The sequence below is a fragment of the Panthera leo genome, chromosome B1 (assembly GCF_018350215.1).
Source record: "Panthera leo isolate Ple1 chromosome B1, P.leo_Ple1_pat1.1, whole genome shotgun sequence".
Lineage (NCBI taxonomy): Eukaryota > Metazoa > Chordata > Mammalia > Carnivora > Felidae > Panthera > Panthera leo.
In genome coordinates, this window is record NC_056682.1 from 119,303,849 (window position 1) to 119,319,969 (window position 16,121).

General features: G+C 40.5%; 1 protein-coding gene across 2 annotated transcripts in view; it reads right to left on the minus strand.

Moving 5' to 3' along the window:
- NFKB1 (nuclear factor kappa B subunit 1) overlaps positions 1-16,121 on the minus strand; it is a 118,233-nt gene that overhangs the window by 45,697 nt on the left and 56,415 nt on the right. For both annotated transcript variants that reach the window (XM_042935815.1, XM_042935814.1), the window contains exon 6: positions 5,121-5,269. In XM_042935815.1, coding sequence (XP_042791749.1) covers positions 5,121-5,269 — 149 coding nt within the window. The remainder of the gene's footprint in view (positions 1-5,120; positions 5,270-16,121) is intronic.

Below are 16,121 nucleotides of genomic sequence, written 5' to 3' on the forward strand. Positions count from 1 at the left end.
ACAGATTATTTAAACACCTCAATTAAAAGGCAGAGAGCATTGGATGGAATAAAAATAATAAGACCCAACCATATGCGGTGCATATTTACTTTGAATATTAAGACACAAACAGCTTAAAACTAAGAGGATGGAAAAAAAAATGTTCCAAGCTAAGGTTAATCAAAATAAAGCTGAAATACGTAAAACAGTATCAGTCAAGGTAGATTTTAGAGCAAAAATATTACCAGGGATAAAAGAGGGTCATCTCATAATGATAAAGGGATCAATTCATTGAGTGGACATAAGAATCCTAAATGTTTATGTATCTAATAAAAGAACTTCACAATACAAGAAGCAAAATCTTACAAACTGGAGGAAGAAACAGATATATCTATAAATATAGTCTGAGATTTCAACACCCATCTGTCAATAATTTCTAGAACAAGTAGGGGGAAAGTCAGTAAGGATACAGTAGACTTGAACAACACTATCACACAACTTGACCTGACATTTTAGAACATGCATTCAACTTGATTAGACTAGTCATTCTTTTTAAGTGCACAAGGAACATTTACCAAGACATAACATATTCTGATCCATAAAGCAAGTCTCAATAAACTTAAAAGGACTGAAATCATACAAAGTATCCTCTTAACAGTATTGAATTAAATTAGATATCCATAAATGAAAGATATCTAGGCAGGGGTATATTTAAATGAAGAGGTAGTAATTAATTGTCGAAGCTGGGTGATGAGTACAATGGGGGTTCATTATGCTATGCTTTCTACTTTTGTGTATGTTTGAAAATTTATAGAATAAAATGTAAAAGAAAACAAGAGTGGACATTATTATTAACAGACAGCACATGCAACTTAAAAAATCGAGAATCATAAATGTTAATACATGGGAATTCAAGATGATACAGCCACTTTGGAAAACAATATGGTAGTTTCTTATCAAGACAAATGGACTCTTAGCATCTGTCCCCTCATTTTCACTCCTCTGTATTTACCCAAGCCCCCCAAAAATGAAAACTTATGTTCACACAAAAAGTGGTTCTCTCATCCAAAATGGAAAATAAACTTCATGTTCTTTAGCAGGTGGATTGATAAACAGACTGTGATACATCAGTACAATGCAATACTACTTAGTCATGAAAAGGAATAAGACCGCTGATACACACAACAACCTGGAGGAATCTTAAATGCATGATACTAAGTGAAAGAAGCCAGACTCAAAAAGGCTACATATTGCATGATTCCATTTGTATGTCATTCTGGAACATTCCTATATGTATAGGAGACAGATCAGGAGTTGCCATGGGGTGGACTGCAAGGTAGAGCTGACTCTAAAGGGGCACACAGCATTTTGGGGGCAATGGTACTATTCTATACCTTCCTTGACTGTGATTCTTATTTGAGTACTTGTCAAAATTCATAGACCTGTACGCTTCAAAGAGTTAATATTAGAGGTGCCTGGGTGGCTCAGTCGATTGATTGTCTGACTTCAGCTCAGGTCATGATCTTGCAGTCTGTGAGTTCGAGCCCCACGTCAGGCTCTGTGCTGACAGCTCAGAGCCTGGAGCCTGCTTCAGATTCTGTCTCCCTGTCTCTCTGCCCCTCTCCCGCTCGCACTCTGTCTCTCTCTCTTTCTCTGAAAAATAAATCAAAACTAAAAAAAATTTAAAAAGTAATATAAAGTGACCAAAAGTGACTTTAATTAGCAGCCAGGTTTGAAATCCTCTGCACTGTGCCAGATGTTTCCATTATCATCATCATCATCATCATCATCATCATCTGAGAACCACTGCTGCCCTCTGGGTTGGTTTGAATCCCCATGTCATTAGGTTGGGATTCTACAGTGGCCCTTCCATCTGGCCCTTCTACCTGTCAGGACTCAAACACTGATTTATAGCTGGCACAAGATTCAAAAGCACCCCTGACTCACAATATATACTTTAATTTGGAAGTTGGACACTTCCAATTTCACTCCATATTTTGTCCATTTTCTCCAAACAGCATCTTTTCTGTGTGTTAAGGTTTAATATTATGAAACTGCTAGTAATCGTTTTTGGACCTACAAAACCACCAATTTAATAGCTCATTGACGGAGGCCTTGTTTCTCTTTTATATTTATATATTTACTTCTAGTGCTTACAATTGGTATATGCTGTAAATATTAGTTAAAAAAAAAAGACTTCACATCTCTCTAAATTAGGGCTGCCAGGAAACAGAGGGTGTGGTGATTATTGGTAAGGAAAGTGGCTTAAAGAAAGTCAAGTAACAGATAGTTTCCACTGATTGAAAACTTCAGAGAACTAAAATGTTGTTGAAACACATTGTTGACCTTCAAGGTCAAAAATAAAACACCAAATTAAAATTATTTTTATGAGGACAGACACTAACAGCTAACTAAACAAATGAGTAAGAAATACGAAGACAAAATGAAAGCTAAATAAAAAAAAAAAAGTCTTAAGGTAAAACCCCACAGATTTAAGCACTCAAACCTCCAATCATGCCTTAGTCATCAAAAAATAAGTATTTTAATATGGATAGCAAAATATATTTGAAAATAGAAACTAAATTTTATTGATAAACCTAAAGAAAAGTTAATTCTTTGGTTTTGATAATTTATTTAATTTTGTTTTTATTTTTTTAATTTTAGTTTTAGTATAGTTAACATATGGTTTTGTTGTACAATATAGTGACTCGATAGGTTCATATATTACTCAGTGCTCATCAAGGTAAGTGTACTCCTAATCCCATCTCACCCATTCCCTACCCATCACCCCTCTGGCTTTGATAATTTAAAAGTTATTTATCTCCTCAGTGTCATTTTTTATAGATCCTCTTTGATGTGCTGGATTGGTGCCCTGCTTGTGAATATATACTCTTAACCTAAGCTATATTAATGAAAATAGGTAATCTTGATTCCATTTCTAGTATTGACAAATCTAAGGAATAACTCTGGCTATCTTCCTAAATTTCTCTCTGTGCTATTCTTACCTACAAGTTAGAGCCAAATAATAATAATCAATGACACTCCATAAATAAGTATGTGGCAAGTCTGCTCATGTTAATTTCGTAGTGTTAGCTAATAGTTCAGACTAGAATTTGTGAGAGGTAAAAGGCCTGGAGATAAACTATAGAACCCAATGCTGATATTGTATAAGAGAAGAAGTTAAAGTGCTCAGGAAGTCATGCAAATTGCCCCCAATCCTACTGTAGAGTGTGACAGAAATGAAAACAGAATTCTGGTTTCCAGACTCCTAGCCTGATATTCTCTCTACTAACATGTAACAGGTTCTGACATCGGAAACTTAAAAAAAATTAAAAAGTAAGAGAGACAAATAAATCACGAAGGAAATATTATATTTTAGGAAACACTGTAAGCATAAGTTTCTCAGCTAAAAATCGATTATAAAAGGAGTATCAGTGTTTCATAGAACATTCTGAAAAGGAAAGTCTACTGAATCTATTGTAACTTTTAAGTGGCATCCTCTTGACTAAATTTCTCAGTGAAACTGTATAGGGTCACAGAATCCCGCATCACTATGATGAGACATCTTGATAACCAAACTTAGGTCATGTAGATGCTCAAAATGTTTGTTGAATGAATGAGTGAATGAATGAGTTCTCCCAACTACGGAACTCCATTACAAGAGAGGAAAGGATTTCCTCCCTTTCCTTAGAAACAGGGAACTTCTACTCCCGCTCGCTGTAGGTCTCAAAACTAAATAACCATTAGTTCCTTCTAAAACCCTGGAAGATTACTAAGCCAAGCCACAGAAACACCAAATTATAGACAACATACTGGCAGCTTTATAATAACAAATATTATTAGTAAGGAACTTCATCTATAATTTCCTCTAAAGGCTGTGATTATCACACAGATTAAACAGAACCAACACTTCAAACTGACAGCAGCCTTTTGGGGTAAATCCGCAGAAACACTAAGTGATCAATTAGTCTGAAACTCTGACAATTACCCTGCATTTCAAAGCTCTCCTAGGTCAGTCGGGAACTGTAAAGAGTAGTCCAAAACAGACGAGGAACCAACTGTGACATACAACAGGAAACAGGCCAGTCTTTCAAGAGAATGTTGAAACAAGTTCATATAAAGCACAACAGAATTTTTCAAATCAATTTAAACTTCTTCCTCCAATCTAGAGTCTTTTTTTTCTCCCCTAACATCAAAAGAATCAGATTTTAGTGACTTAAAAGAAAGCTCTCTCTCTAGGTTTTTCACACTTGAATATTTTCACAGTCAAACAAAGAAATACCTAGGAACATGAAAGTTCAACCTCCCCAATAACAACCAACTTAAAACTTGATCGGAATTCAAAGCCTGAAATGCTACCATCAACTTAATTACAGTTGATATAAATAATTCCTTTCTTTTGAGTGAATAGTCCAGATTAACTGGGATTTTATCATGAACTGTTTAAACCAGCAGTAGGACACCCTAGAAGACATTCTTAAAAATTAAACAAAATTAATTTAAAATTTCTTACTCTTTTTGGGCTGAATTTATTTTGTAATACTTCATTCACTTAAAATTCCTTGTTCTATCTGTCTAACTCTTAAATGAGTATGTCCCTTTGTATTTACATTTCAAGTCTAATGAATGCCAAAACAAATTTGCATTCCTTGGCTTCTTAATCTGAGCACACTTTCTAAACAACATAGAGCTGAAACAATATTTATCTATCTATTTCATGGTGAAAATGTTCACGCTATAAATCCAAACTCATTAGTTCATTAAAAGAATCATCAAGGTGTTTATTTCTGCCACAGTTAGGTTTCTTCTAATTAGTCCTTATCTTTATCTCCAGAAGGAAGATACTGCTGAAAGTGGTACAAATGCTTCATACATGAAGTAACCATAATTTATTATCCCCTCTGGGCCACTTTTGAAAGGGGGTGCTATAAATAATTTGGCCAGGACCACAGGTACAAAGTCAGGAAAACCCAGACATGTGGGTAATCTTTCTCCTGGGAGTTCAAGTGAGAACTCACCTTTTCATTTTAAGGCCCTCTGAGGATCTTGGGCAGGTTCCTAATGAAACGGGTGTGTTCCAAGCCTTCGGGCGCCATGTTTATCTGATCATACCTTCCAAGGTATCATCCACCCTCACTTACCCGACCACCATGTCCTTGGGTCCGGCGGTTACAGTGCAGATCCCGTCCTCACAGTGTTTTCCCACCAGGCTGTGTGCATGCAGGTGGATGTTTTTTCCATTTGTGACCAACTGAACAATAACCTTTGCAGGTCCCACATAGTTGCAGATCTATACGAGAAGCACATTGAAAAAGTTAGTACATCTGACTATACTGTAGCATGGAAAAACACTTAAGACAAACCAGTAAGTATAAAAAGTACGTGATACAATATTAGGCATACCTATACATATAGGACCGCAGCTCCATTTTTCAAACTGGGTGAGGAGCAAATGGTGGGATGGAGATCAGTTAAAATGCTAATGCCGGTTGTTAGTTGTTGTGTGTGGAGAGGATACACTCCCGCAGCAGGCCATTTCTAATGCTGCATGTACTGTTAAAGTTGGAATAGCACAACTCGGCTGCTGTGTAGCCATGAAGCGTCCCTTTCCTACTAACCAAGAACACACTTCATCTGCACCCTCATCACAACGGCCAGCCATGGGTGCTGGGAAAAGATCCACGAGAAGGGATTTGGGACTGATGGATTGATGGAAATAGAAGGAGAGAGAGGAGTAGAAACAGTGTACCTCAAGTCTCTGCCATGAGATTAGGCAGGAGGTGGAGTCTTGCCAGGGAAGGGGCTCTGAAATGTCCTCGGTCAGGACACATCAGCCTTTGGCAGCGCTCTCTGCTATGAGCTCTGACAACTGAGTTACGTATATCCAGGTCGCAGTACGTCAATTCAAATAAATGCACTTCCTACGTGCAAATCCTTAGATCTGACACCTACTTAGCACTTGTCTTATAAAACCATATTTTTCCACTTAAGATAACTCATCTTTTTAAGTGTTATGCCTTTAAAATGATGACAACAGCAATAAAAAGGAAGTAGCATGGAGAAAATGGCATTTTAAAGCAAAGACAGCTTGGACACCCTTTCTCCTCTAGTTGGTCCTCCAGCCCCCTGTAGCAAGTAGACCACAGATTCCTCCCTTGAGAAAGCCCCAATATTAAAATCATACTAACAGAATAGACCAATTTGCCTTATGTTTACTTTTCTGAATCCCACAAGGCAGAATTCTGTGATAAATTCAGCCAAACTATTGGAAATGCACTATATTTCCTCAAAGGGTAACCAGGCACCCTGGTTTGCCTGGGACAGGGTGGGGGGTGGGGTTCCCAGGGCTTTCAGGCTAACACTGGGAAGAGTTCGTCACCCTATTTCCTTAGCGCATATTTTCTCCCTTTGAGGGAGTGAGTGAACCTAAACCCAGGATCTCCCAACCATATGATCATTAGAGATATTTTAATCTGTACAAGCAGCCCATAGCTTGGAAGGAAAAGAAAGTGGACAGGAATCCCATCTAGCCACAAATCCTTGATGTAAGTCTTTCTGACATAAACTTGAGGAAGAACCTACACTTGCCAATTAAATTTCTTGGAAAAAGACAAAATCCCTTTCAACCAGTCTACTTCTCCTATAAATACCATCAAACAGATCCATATTCCATTGAGGCAAGGTTTTGTTAGGATTTTTTCAGTATGGATTTTTTTTCCCCAGTCCAATCTCTCATTGCAAGAGTTGAGAAGAAGTTGATCAGGGCTGGGACTGTTTGGCAGAGGGTTTGGGGGAGAGAAGTTTCCTGCCCTGAGCAAAGGACAGAATCCTTTCTAATCAATAGTGCAGCTCCCCTCGAAAACCCTAGGGCCTCTTTGCCCGAACTTCGGCCCAGAGCTGCTGCTAAAGTTTGCTTTCAAACCCTGTAATGCTCCTTCCCAAGAAGTGGCCTTCTGTCCTTGCAGAGCAAACTCATCACAAAGAATGTTAAGGATTAAATTTGTTTTTGACCACCAGCTCAAAGCACAAATAAATAATTTCTTAAATAGGTACAGCACTTAAAAAAGCCTTCTGGGCATACAAATAATTATGAACTTGGTTGCTTTCCCTTTTAAAAGATGCAGAAGAAAGCCTCTGCCCTTCAGGACAGGACAGGACAGGACAGGACAGGGAATGAAAAGCTCGGGTTTGCTCCAAAACTGGCTGTTGTGCCTGCATACCCCCTGGATTGCCGATGCCAGTTCAGGGCCATGGTGTCAACATGTGAGATCAGCCTTTGTTATGATGACATATTCTACAGGGACTTCTTTAGCAGTAAATGAACAGTGAAAAGCACTAAATAGACCATGTAATTGCACTTCTAAGTGCATGGAGCACAGAAATGCAACAGTGTAAGGCATGATGAAATGCTTCACTTGGGTGAAATCAGGGAGGCTTTCCACCTAAGCAGAACATCGGAAGGAATCCAGCGATCAGAGCCCCATCGCTCTGGATAGTGGGACCCTTCAATTTCCCCACTGGGAAGGAATCAGTCACTAGCACTGAAGGAAAGAGTGGGAGGTGTCCTCAAAAAGTACTCACATCTTTTTCTTGCTATTACTTCATGAGCGAAGGGTGGCAAGAATGAGGAACTGAGTAGTCTCTGAGGTAAAAGGACCTGAAAAAGTTGCCAGTGACTAATGTGAAGTTTGATCCATTTGAAAGACTTCAGGTCAGCATGGCATCATCTGGTTTTTACATCGACCACAGGGCAACGACAGGGAGGCCCCTGGGTTTTGTGGACTTTCCAAAATACTGACTGAAAGAAGAAAGCTGAAGTGCGGGGACAGAAAAAAAATGATACTATTTTCAGGTTATGTGGCAGATGAAGAAAATGGAATTCTACCTTAGAGGAGGGTGTGTTTCAGAGAATGCCACCATGACTGAGAGCTATTTACAACTGATTCAGAAATTCGTGTCTTCTACAGAGAATTTGGTTATTTTTATTCAGCCTCCCATTTACTTCTTTGAATAGTGGTTCCCTTGAAAATTACCTTTACAGAAAGCAACTGTATCTGCCAGGAAGGCTGGGTTTATTTTTGAAAGAGTCTGAACATAGCAGGCTCTTAAATGCTAAGAGCTTAAATATAAGTTAAGCTTTTCAGTGGAAGCGAGGGAGACAAAGGTGAAAATGTGAGTAATCAGCGACCGAGAGACAATGTAAGCGTGTACTCCAGGGGCAGACTAGCTAGGTTTGAAGACAGTTTCACCATTTACTAGCTGTGTGACCTTGGGCACTGTTTGGTTCCTCGTTGTAAGGATTAAATATGTTAAAGTCTTTAGAACATGGCCCAGCAAATAAGAGCAATATATAGTGTTAACTATTATCTTCTCGATCCCTGTAATGGACTCCCCTCCCTGGAGATATTAAATGATACACCTGCCCTGAGGTGATTTTTTAAAAATTCTGTCTTAAAAGACCAATTTGGGCCACTTTTATTCCTAGGGTAAGTTCCCCCTCCATCCCCCCCCCCCCACCCCTCACGTGACATATTTTATTGGGCTTTGTTAATTTTCTAGTAATAATTGTGTTATTACAGTAACAGCTATCATTCTTGGAGGTGCTCAGGATTTCTCAGCTCCCTTGATGAAATTAAACCTTTCTTCCAGGAGCTTTATGACTCAATACCTACTGATGACCGCGGGCTTTTTGAGTAAAAACCAGAAACCTAGTGTCGCAGATAATACCAAACTGAGTCAAATCACCTCCTTTTATTTCAAGTTACTCTGACATGCTCTAGCAAAGTTCATACTGGTTCTTAAGAGGTGATTAACTAGGCTAAAATTTTCTGGGAATTAGAATTTGAAATGTCCAGTTTACTTACTGAGTAAATTTGACCACATCACACTGGCAGAAGAGTTAACATGAATGTATGAGGGTGACACATGAAGTAGTTCTTTTCTGCTTAGTTTTTCTCATGAATGGATGATGGTGATGATGATAATTGGTGGGAAGGAGGAAAAACATCCACAATTTTCAAACAGAAATCTACACTAACTTTACTTGCATACCTAACTTTGTCCTCTACTGCTAAAGCCGCAGAGCAGAGCAATGTGATTAAATCCAAGAGCTCTTAAGTCATGCTGCCAGGCTCAAATCCCTCTGCTGCCACTTATCAGAGCCGGGTCAACAGGGAAAGATGGTTAACATTTCTGGACATCAATTTCTCCATCTTTAAAATGAAAGGAACAATGCAGTTGATTTCACAAATTGTTTGAGGATTAAGTGAGTGAATACATCGCTTGGCACCTAATGGGATTAGCAAACTCAAGGATAAACCCATTCTCCTCTCCAGGCTATTACTTCACTGATAACCAAAAATGTACCCATTTATTCAGTATTTATTAGGCTCCTTCTAAATTTCATGCACTGCATGCAGTAGGTCAGGGAGTGAAGGGATACAACGTGAGTGCAAAACAGATAGAACTTCTGTTCTTATGGGAATTAAAGAGCGGGGCTGATACTACTCAAAGAATCTCACAAATAAATGTAAATGCCTAACTGTGAAGCCCTTACAGAAGACATACATAATGGGGATTTGACCTGGTCAGGAAGTCAGAGAAAGCTTCCTGAGGGAGTAATGAGGGCTGAGCTCTGAAAGAAGGGCAAGAGTGTAACAAAGGAAGGTGTGGGTGGGAGACAAGGAGCTGAGAAGAGTGTTCCCAGCGGGGAGAACAGCATGTACAAAGGCACTGTGGTGAGGGTCCCCCTCTTTGTCTCCTCAACCATACTCCTTACTACCTCGGGGGGTGTCCCTCCCTTCTCTTTCTTATTTAGAACCACTCATTCCTCAAAGTAAGACCTAAATATGAATCTTCCATGACACTCTCCTCACCACTTTGACCCACAAAAACCCACTACTGTCCCCTTTTGGGGAGAATGTGATTGGAGTGGGGCAGGAACACCAAATCAACTGATTACAACAAGAAGGTGGTAACACCAATTGGCAACTAAAGGGTTATTGGCTTATCTCTCTTGCTTGTTAAACTCCCAGAGCACATACACCAATACCTCCTAACATACTGTTCTTGTGAAAGGGAAGGGAGTATGTTTACTCAGCCAATCTTCACATCAGCCCTGTGGGGTCAGTAGAGGTATCCCATTCCACAGCTGAGGGAAGTGAGGCACATTAAGGTGAAGCGAACTGCCACCATTCCCATAACCGGAGTGCTGGGAAGCCTTCTGAAGCCGTCTGTCCAAAGCCACAGCCAACTCACATTTTCCATTACGTTGGCTACTGCTGGCTCAATGACTTTCTCTTTTGTGTGTGTCCAGTCTGCCCAGTGTGGTGCAGCTCTCCCTTGCCTAGTACGGTGCTGGTACATGACAGCTATTCCTGAATAACCTGTTCGTTTGGTTTTGTTGGTGTGTGTTGTGAGAAAGGAGGTCTCAGGGTCAGTAGTGAGGTGGCAGAAGTACACTTGTCCTCTTGCAAGGCTCTGCATTAAAAAAATCATGCCACAGACATCATTCAACCATGCCCTCATTCTCCCCTGTTCGGTTGCAAGTCAGATTGTAAAACAAGAAGTTGAAGGAGGAGGCACAGGGAGAGGGAAGAAGGAGGAGCATGAAGAGGAGAAAAAGGACAGTAACAGTTTTCATAATATGTCTTCTCTCAGTGATGACAAATCGATGTTATTGTTCTTTATTATCTGTCGAGCACCCAGGGAGTATCGAATAACCTGTATTAAAGGAAATAGGACACAACCACGTCTAACATAGTTTCTGGAGTAGAGTAGGAAGATGCTTGGGAAGGTTAGTTCTTTCTTTTTCAGGTAAGGGATTTAAAGCTGATCCAATCTGGGATCAAATCGCAGCTCTTTCTTCTTCCACCCATGTGGCCTTACATAAGTTTGGCAACCTCTCTGAGCCTCACGTTCCACATCTACAAAACGGGTCAATGATGTGACCTCAGATGGCTGTTGTGATGTACTGGCACGTGGCGGGTACCACGGAGGCACCAGTTTCTTTTCTTCTCTTTTATTTATAAAGGGCCCGTTTCTCCTTAGGTCTCTCGGCAACCCTTTTGGGTAGACAGGGATGGCACTATCATCCTCATTTTGCGGATAAGAAGACAGAGGTTCAGACAGATTAACAAGCAACGTAACCCAAGGTCGAACAGCCAAGACACGGAGGGACCTTGGAATTCGTCCCATGCCTTCTGAACGTGAAGTAAGTGAGGTGTTCTTAGGTAGGATAATGCGAAAATATACTCTTTAACACATTCACTGGTGATGACAGGGTTGTTTCTCCAACAATGCTCCTGGCTTTGCCCTGATTCAGTCACACTCTTTTACTTTGTTTATTGCCCTACTTGTTTGACCAACAACACATATGACTCACATGTTAGGCTGGGATAAGAAAGGCAAACAAACCATGCCATTAAAACAACAAAACATGCTAAGAGGGTGTTATCCACAACACAGAGAGAGGAATAAAATCTCTGTCTACATAAAACTTTGAGTTTTCTGCTTTAAAACTTTGAGTTTTCTGTCATACTTTGACCTAAAAATTTTTTTGTCTGTTCTATTTTAATTTTCAGCTTTATTACATTAAGAGAGCTGCTTATAAATCATGATTCTTTCAGAGAATCAAGTAACACTTTTCTTCAGGAATTGTTAGGACTTGTACCTCAACAGGTGTCATTACCTCATTAACAAATTACAAATAAATCTTTACCCTTCATATGGCCCAATTATCCATGGCTGCAAAAGAACACGGGAGGAGTACACGATACGTAACTTAGGGTTGAAGTATGTTACAAATGTTCACTTATAAGCCAGTTTTTTGGGATTTGGGTTTAGGCTGAAATAGTGGCATTCTGGTACCATTTCTTTTCTACATCTCTTACTTTCCTCGCTGCACTATGTGCATTCTCAAATTCTTTTGCTGTTGTTGAACAAAGCATGAAATATATAATATCTAGTCAGTCCTTCAAAAAGATATCCTGACTCTTGACCACTTCTCACCACCGTCACTGCTGCTCCCTGGTTTAAAGCCATCGTGATCTGTCTCCTTCCCATGCCTGCCCCACTTTCCACTGCCTAGTCTCCTGAGCCATCCTGCTCAAGTCAGGTCATGCCAAGTCTTGTCACTCCTCTGCTCAAAGTCCTCCCAAAGTGAAAGCTGTTGAAGCTGAATGATTAGTACAAGGGGACTCATTATGTTGTTCCAAGTATATATGATTAAGATTTTCCATGATAAGAAGTTAAAGAAAAACAACTCCAAGCCCTCCAGTGTCTTTCCATCTTAACAGCCCTGGGTGAACTGACACCCCCACCTCCATTTCCTCTTTGATTTTGTTTCTTACTGCTCCCAGCCAGGCGGCCTCATCGGCCTGCGGGCTGTTCTCGACCTGGCCAGCTCAGCTCCCGCCTGAGAGCTTCTGCACTGCTGTGTCCTCTGCCTGGAACGCCCTTTCCCCGGACACCTGCATGTTCTCTTGCTTTCCTTCAGGCTTTGCAGAAATGCCACTCTCTCAGGGGGACTTTCGTTGCTCACCCTACCCCTGTCTAAACCTGACCACTCCAATCCCTGCATTCCTTGCACCTTTCTTCTGCTTTTTCTTCCTACTAAATACCATTTAATTCACTGCACATTTTACTTATATTTTGTCGATTAGAATAGAGGCTCTATCAGAGTAGGGACACTGATTCCTTCCTGGGTAAATCTCCAGTGCCTGCAATATTTGTCACATCGTCAGCATTCAATAATTAATTGTCTAGTGAATGCACAATTAAATAATTAAGATACAATTAAAATGTTATCCATGGAAGGCAACTGATTAAAACATAAAGAGCTGTATCAAGTAGGAAGTGGAAATAAGGCAATTATATTCCTTCTCTTGTTATTTTGTCTTTTCAAAAAAATAAAATGGCTAGATCCTGGTGTTACCTCTCAAATAGGCTATTTAAATTAGAACATGATTATTATACACCAGAACATTAGCCTAAGTTGGTAGAAGGGTGTCTAGGTAGGGGTTATAGAAGCCCAGGATGGTGACAGGATGGTAACTGCTGAGTGGCAGGAATTCAGGCAGCTGTGGGAAAGTGAAGGGAAGGTCACTCTTAAATCATTTCCCTGGGAAACCCAAGCTAGCAGCTCTTAAAGTCCAAGACACCCCCGCATACTTTCCTCTCTTCATCCTAACTGCTGTTGCCCATAAGGCATTCTTTTGCTGTGCTGGAGTCTTAGCACCTGCCTCAAATCACTATTCTTTGCTTTGTTATTGCCCTCAGGGACCCAGAATTCGCATTTCTGGTCCACCCCATTTTCACCGTCCCTTCCTCCTCTTGTGAGAAGGCTCTTTGAAGTTCACTCTGGTGACTGACAGGAATAACCACCCGCAGGACTTTATCATGATACAGTACAGCTACACCTGCAAGATCTCAATCTACTGGGCTCCCTTTCAACAAAGAGCACCAGGCTCTGGAGTCAGACAGACCTGGCTCTGAGTCCTGGCTCTTCCCATTCCTAGCTGTGTGCTCCTGGGAAAGTTACTTAGTCTTTTTGACTGGGTTTCCCATCTGGATAATGTGAATACAAATATATAATCTCTGAATTTTCACATGGATTAAAGAAGATCATTTAAAGGGTCTAGTACAGTTCTTGATACGTGGCAGGCACAAAATAAAGGACAGTGGTTCTTTTTAAAAAGATTTTTTTTTAATGTTTTATTTATTTTTGAGATAGAAAGAGACAGAGCATGAGCAGGGGAGGGGCAGAGAGAAAGGGAGACAGAATCTGAAGCAGGCTCCAGGCTCTAAGCTGTCAGCACAGAGCCCGACGTGGGACTTGAACTCACGGACTGTGAGATCATGACCTGGGCTGAAGTCGGATGCTTAACCGACTGAGCCACCCAGGTGCCCCTAGGACAGTGATTCTTATTTGTGTCTTCCTGTCTTAAGCAGTTTATCTGCAGTTGAGATTTCCTCTCACTTTGTTGAGAAGGTAGAAGCCATTGCATGAGAATCTTTTTAACCTCCCTTCTCCTTATTGCTCCCCAGGCTCAAAGTGTCCCTATTACTTCACATATCCTCTCCTAATTCCAAGAAAGGTAGGTCTGTTCCCGTTTCCAGAGCTGACCACTCTGTTTTTGCCTAGTGCCATACTTATGCCAGACATCCTTGAATTACCTCTCTCTTCCTCTCAAGGGGACCTTTCCTCTTAGTCACAAAACATGTATAATCTTTTTCCATATTCTAAAAAATCCCTTTCCTGATAATGATGATGACAACTGTAAAGGTTAGCATTTATTCAAATCTATGGGCCAGGCACTACACCAAGAAATACAGAATGATTCTTTAATTTCATCTTCTTTAATAACCCAGTGAGAAAGGTTCTTAAAAGGTACTTATATGCCTGCTTCAGTGCCATTCTCTTTTTCCTTACCAAGTATGCAAACAGAGCTCTGATCACCCACGCTGTACTTCCTCTGTAGCCTACTGAATCTGTAGCCCTTTGTAAATTAACTAAATCCCCTATCCCTCAAATGAAAAGTGCGTCAAGGTCATGATTGACTCCATGTTTCCAAACCCAACAGCCATTTCTTATTCTTCATCCAGTGTAACCTCTCAGAAATCTGGGATGTGTGTGTTACTGTTCCTTCTTAGAAACTGCCCCCCCTATCACTTTTTCGACACTTCTGCTAAGGTGCTCTCCTTCCTCCCCAAAGAGAAGTCTTTTCAGAGATCTAGCCCTTGGTCCACTTCTAATCTTTACCATGATCGCTCTCTTGATGCTCTTATCTGGTTTCCCAGATTTCATTGTCTGTGCCATGCAGATAACTCCTTAATTTCAATCCCATGTGCTTATCTTCCTTTTAAGCATCTGTAACACTTTCAGCTGTTTGTTGAGCATCTTCCTGTCCATGACATCCTTATAACTCAATTTGCCCGTGACTGAACTAATCGCCCTTGCTCTCGAACCTACTCTACTGGCCGACAGACAAAACCACCACCTTCCACACAATTGCACCAGAATCCTCCCTATCATCCTAGGTTCTTCTGCTGTCCTTCACATTTTAATCAGCTGCCAAATTTCGACCAGGTCATACCTCTAGAATCTCTGGCAATTGTCTTTCTTCTCTATTTGCATTGCCTTAGTTCATCTATCTCAACCTGAACTCTGAGCTTAACTCCTGAATAATCACTGCAGTTCTTCTAGCTGGTGTCCCTGTGCCTTTCCCTTCCAAAGTCCCTGAGCACATTGCTACCAAGTTTGTATTCCTAAAGCACAATGCTGAGTACAGCATATCAGTCTTATACTGAAACTTATATAGTAATCTAACCATTTCCCACAAAACCCAGACTAAATTCTTGAGCGATACACAATCTGGCCCTGTCCTACCTCTCTAACCTTATTCCCACCTTTCTCTTTCACGTACTCTTCATGCTAGCAGAATTATCCATTATTCCCATTCAACCTCAGATTTCTACTTTTGAGGCTTTGCTGCGGATTTTTCTGCTTGTGCTGTTTTCTCGAGCTAGATCTTTACTTTTGCATTTCTACCTTTCCCTCAAGATTCAGGCCAAAACCTCTGCCTCAAAGTCTTCTATGACCAACCTAACTAGCTGGCTCTTACAAGTCTGTCTTGGGGCCATCAGGTTATTCATTCTTCCATTCAAAAAAACAAAACAGAACAAAACCCAAAAAACAAAAACCTGAACAACTTTATTCAACAGTCTCTACATGGCAGTCACAGGTGCTGACTATGTAGTGGTGAATAGAACAAACACAATATTTTCATATTTCAGGTCTTTAAGGACATATCTCAGTTCTTCTGTGAACTGATTGATCCTTGAGGACAAAGGCGCTACTTAATTCTTCTTTCTATGTCCCCAACCCTCAGCACAGAAACTTTTAAGTTCTTCTTAAAAGAACTAATGACTCTGGTTCCATCTTGGGTTTCAGTACCAACTAACTAACTAAATAAATAAAAATAAACAAAAGAACTAACGACTGAATAAATCGTTGGCTTCAGGCTACCCGGAGAACGAAGGAGCAGCAAAGTGCTCAACCGCCCTGGGCCAGCAGTGACTGGAGGCAGCTGACACACGGCCCAGCAAGCTGTCTTACTCTGAGGTCTGGGAGGTCTGGGAGG